The 5060-nt window shown below is 41.2% G+C and overlaps 1 protein-coding gene across 1 annotated transcript in view; it reads left to right on the top strand.

The window, feature by feature from the left end:
• LOC143100960 (L-rhamnose-binding lectin CSL3-like) overlaps positions 1 to 4729 on the top strand; it is a 6871-nt gene extending 2142 nt beyond the window's left edge. The window contains exons 3-8 of the mRNA XM_076264549.1: positions 407 to 451; positions 856 to 991; positions 1653 to 1803; positions 1893 to 1908; positions 3788 to 3923; positions 4585 to 4729. Of these exons, the coding sequence (XP_076120664.1) occupies positions 407 to 451; positions 856 to 991; positions 1653 to 1803; positions 1893 to 1908; positions 3788 to 3923; positions 4585 to 4729 (629 nt within the window). The remainder of the gene's footprint in view (positions 1 to 406; positions 452 to 855; positions 992 to 1652; positions 1804 to 1892; positions 1909 to 3787; positions 3924 to 4584) is intronic.
• Positions 4730 to 5060: the final 331 nt, after the last annotated feature.

Here is a 5060-nt window from a genome sequence, read left to right as displayed (position 1 = left end):
CACACAGTCACACACACACATATACATATGCTTGCACACACATACATATGCACGCACACAGACACAACACACACACATATGCACACACACAGACTCAGACACAACACACACACATGTATACACACACAGGCACACGTACACACACAGTCACACACACACACACACACACATAGGCACACGTACACATACACAGTCACACATACTGTACACATACACACACACACAAAGAACTGGAAGACCAGACATGGTCTGGTATGCCGTATGTCCTAATCAGATGGACAGATCTCCTCAGATATGGTATCACTAATCTGGGGCCCTGGTACACATGCAGTTCCTAATCAGATGAACAGAGCATTGTTTTAACTGCCATCTAGAGTTAACGAGTCCTGTCCTTTCTTTCACACAGAGACCAGCCAAACCTGTGAACATCTCCATGGCAACCTGGACTGTGGTTTGTATCCGTCAGACGGTTTCCTAAGAGGCGTTCTTATATACTGCACATGCAGAGTGTCCTATACAGCGTTCTTATATACTGCACATGCAGAGTGTCCTACAGGGTTTGGCAGTGCTTAGGTTGGAGTGCTTACCACTGGCCTGCTTAAGATTCACTCTGGCCTCCATCACAATGTCACTAGCCAGGACTATAATTATTTCCAACACTATATAGAAATGCACTGTCATAATCTATGTGTTTAGGGCCTTTTGATTAAATGTTCTTTTGCTCATTGAGAACAATGTAATGGTTGGTGGAGTAACAGCCTTTGCCTTAAAGTCAAAGAAGATACAACTGTGCACAAATATCATTGTTGTCAAGACATCATCGACCATATTTGCTTCCATGTCCTTCCACCCCAGGTTCAAACGTAATCCACATCCATGACGCCAATTATGGCCGGACTGATGGAACCACGTGCTCTGCTGGACGACCTGCACATCAGCTCAGCAACACCAACTGCTATGCTCCCACAACACTCCCCATAATAATGAAAAGGTCAGTACATAGGTCTTAGCAAAACATACAAGTTCTGCTGTGTAAAGGGCTTTCTGTGTATCCATTTCTACTCTATATACTACTAAGTATTTCTGATATGTTGCTGATTGGATCATAACCGGTCACAGCAACGAAGAGGAATGACTGATTCTTTTTTTATTATTGATTTTAAATCTAATTTTTGGATAACACTCTTATCTATACATTACGGTAATAGTGTTGGTTGTTATGGTTGTGGTATTACGGTTTCTCATACCTGCATGTATACCATGTAAGCCAGTTAATGTATGCATTGATGGAGATGGATGAATAGAGCCCTGCATGTATGGAATAAACTATTTAAAACAGACGCTTCACTTATACTTTCACCTCAAGTTAAGCCTGTGCAAGTCAGTTAACTTAACAATTGTGTTACACGTTCCAAATGTAAAGCACTTTGAGCTGCATTCTGTGTATGAAAGGTGCTATACAAATAAAGCTTTTCTTCTTCTTATTATTAGTAGTAGTAGTAGTAGTAGTACCTGCTAAGTAGGGAAGGCAGGATACCATAAGTGCTGTGTAAAACAGCATCTTTTTCAATCCTTGCCCTTGACCAATACCGTCTTTGAATGAACGGGGTGTTTTGTCAGAAATCTATGCAGCCCTTTTCTCTTTCTCCTAGTTGTGAAGGAAGAAGCACATGTGCAGTGCAAGCATCCCACCACATCTTCACTGATCCGTGTTTTGGCATCTACAAATACCTGCAAATCTCCTACAGCTGTGTACCTCCTCCAAATATTAAACGTGAGCATCTCATCACCATCCTGTTCAGTGTAACACAGATGACGAGTAGTTTTGCCAATGACATCTGGAGTTAACGAGTCCTGTCCTTTTTTTCAGGTACCAGCCAAACGTGTGAAAGCCTTCATGGCAACCTGGTCTGTGGTTTGTATTCCTCAGATGCTTTCCTACAACACCTTCTTATATGTTTCACATGCAGAGCAGGGACGGAGCCAGACATTTGAAACATTGGGGGCTTAGCCCAGTGTCACACACAGGAAGGCTAGGGGGATCCAGGGGCATGCTCCCCCGGCAGAAATTTTTGAAAAATAACCCCTTAAATAATGACTTCTAGTGAATTCTGTATAAACTAATGGACACATTGAGACTTTAAAAATGTGAGCCTCAAGGTATATCTTACTGACACTTTGGGTCTTTAAAGAAAGGTCTATAGGCATAGACTATCTGATCAGCATGCACTTAGTAAATTAAACATTTTTTATGAGTTATGGTTTGTATATTATAGGCTAGTATACTATGTTGAGATAACCCTGATGGGATTCTACCTTGTCTCAATACATTTTTACTTTGAACTCTGGCCAAAGTAGCCTTATGGTCAGGTTTAGCACAGCCCCACACATTATGAACCCACTTATTATAATGTTCAGTGGAAGACAAAGCTAAATTGAATCCAGGGCTTAAAATATTCATTTTTCAAAATGGGGGGAATTCCCCCCTTCAGTGCTTTACATAGGGGGACTACTTCAGTTGGGGGGGGGGGGGTACATTTTACAAACTGAAATCGCATTTTCCATAGAACTACAGGTGTCAATGAGAGAACACTTACACTTATATGATTTTGGTTTCGATTTTCTAACTGGTGTAAGTCTTTGTGACAACATGTCATGATACATTTGATAATGTTTGATCGTTGTTTTGGTATGAAGCATCTTTTACGTAATGAATGCGCATTCTAGAAAGTGAAAGTAGCCTAACCTAGGCCTACTATGTCGGCCTACTATATCGTTGTTTTGGTATGAAGCATCTTTTACGTAATGAATGTGCACTCTATAAAGTGAAAGTAGCCTAACCTAGGCCTATATGCGCTCTGTGTCTGTGCACGTCCACAATTGATTACGTTCCTCAAATTGAGAACACATTAATCCCATGGTATTTTTTGCCCTAAAATGCATGAAACATGCAAGTTCAAAATCCCGCCGGTAGCCACGTTACATCTCCGTTTCATATTTGCCTAGGCTACTAGTCTACAATAAATGAATTGAACGAACTAAATTGACAACAGGTAAATCTACTGATTCGGTCATTGAGACTCTATGAATACAGTACAACAAACTTTCTGTCTTTCTGAAGTTTATTTTTGTATTCCGGGGTACAGTAGCCTAATTGCCTAATGTCTTAACAACAGTTTTTCTTAAGGCTTGCTGTTAAAACTGACTGCGCCGCTCCTCCTTTCCTGCCAAGTTTATGACGTAAACCGCTACATCGGCTCGTGTGGGAAATCAGATTATCTGTCAATATAGTGCTTTGAAAATAAGCGATATTTGCTTAGTAATAGTAGCCTACATTTTGCAACATTTATAGAGAAACCGAGGAGAAGTTAAATAAGAATCGTTGGAAAGAGAAAACACATACAAAAAAAAAATTCGGGGCTTTTGAAAAAAGATTCGGGGCTTGAGCCCCCGAAGCCACCCCCCTCGCTCCGCCAATGATGCTGAATGTCCTACAGGGTTTGGCAGTCAGAGTGCTTACCACTGGCCTGCTTAAGATTCACTCTGGCCTCCATCGCAATGTCACTAGCCAGGACTATAGTTATTTCCAACACTATATAGAAATGCACTGTCATAATCTATGTGTTTAGGGCCTTTTGATTAAATGTTATTTTGCTCATTGAGAACAATGTAATGGTTGGTGGAGTAACAGCCTTTGCCTTAAAAAGTCAAAGAAGATACAACTGTGCACAAATATCATTGTTGTCAAGACATCATCCATTTTTGCTTCCATGTCCTTCCACCCCAGGTTCAAACGTAATCCACATCCATGACGCCAATTATGGCCGGACTGATGGAACCACCTGCTCTGCTGGACGACCTGCACATCAGCTCAGCAACACCAACTGCTATGCTCCCACAACACTCCCCATAATAATGAAAAGGTCAGTACATAGGTCTTAGCAAAACATACAAGTTCTGCTGTGTAAAGGGCTTTCTGTGTATCCATTTCTACTCTATATACTACTAAGTATTTCTGATATGTTGCTGATTGGATCATAAACGGTCACAGCAACGAAGAGGAATGACTGATTCTTTTTTTATTATTGATTTTAAATCTAATTTTTGGATAACACTCTTATCTATACATTACGGTAATAGTGCTGGTTGTTATGGTTGTGGTATTACGGTTTCTCATACCTGCATGTATACCATGTAAGCCAGTTAATGTATGCATTGATGGAGATGGATGAATAGAGCCCTGCATGTATGGAATAAACTATTTAAAACAGACGCTTCACTTATACTTTCACCTCAAGTTAAGCCTGTGCAAGTCAGTTAACTTAACAATTGTGTTACACGTTCCAAATGTAAAGCACTTTGAGCTGCATTCTGTGTATGAAAGGTGCTATACAAATAAAGCTTTTCTTCTTCTTATTATTATTATTAGTAGTAGTAGTAGTACCTGCTAAGTAGGGAAGGCAGGATACCATAAGTGCTGTGTAAAACAGCATCTTTTTCAATCCTTGCCCTTGACCAATACCGTCTTTGAATGAACGGGGTGTTTTGTCAGAAATCTATGCAGCCCTTTTCTCTTTCTCCTAGTTGTGAAGGAAGAAGCACATGTGCAGTGCAAGCATCCCACCACATCTTCACTGATCCGTGTTTTGGCATCTACAAATACCTGCAGCTGGGATCCAGGGGCATGCTCCCCCGGCAGAAATTTTTGAAAAATAACCCCTTAAATTAGCCTGGCTAACGTCAGACCTCATCTCATTGAGATGGGGTCTGGGAACTAGGCATTCATTTTCTCATATTTCGAACGTGGTTTACGAATGCCCAGAGCCGTTTATTGGGCGCTACGAATGTCTATCAAATGCGTCTGTACGTAGCTCATAACGGCTTTGGTGTGTCGTCATCGTCTTGCTGCCCTCCCTCCGTTCTGTGATTGGTCCCCTAACTGAGGCGAAAATCTGGTCCATGGTATCCAGGCTGCCTAGCAGCGTGAATAAAATCGTGCGCGTAAGGCAGCATGGGAAAACCCAGGCTTCCCTTAAATAATGACTTCTAGTGAATTCTGT

Source organism: Alosa pseudoharengus, unplaced genomic scaffold, assembly GCF_046254945.1.
Source record: "Alosa pseudoharengus isolate Yale_2024_CS ecotype anadromous, Long Island Sound unplaced genomic scaffold, YU_APseudo_1.1 YU_APseudo_1.1_scf_3, whole genome shotgun sequence".
Classification (NCBI taxonomy): domain Eukaryota; kingdom Metazoa; phylum Chordata; class Actinopteri; order Clupeiformes; family Clupeidae; genus Alosa; species Alosa pseudoharengus.
Note: the sequence above shows the minus strand (reverse complement) of the source record. Positions and strands in the feature narration are given on the sequence as shown.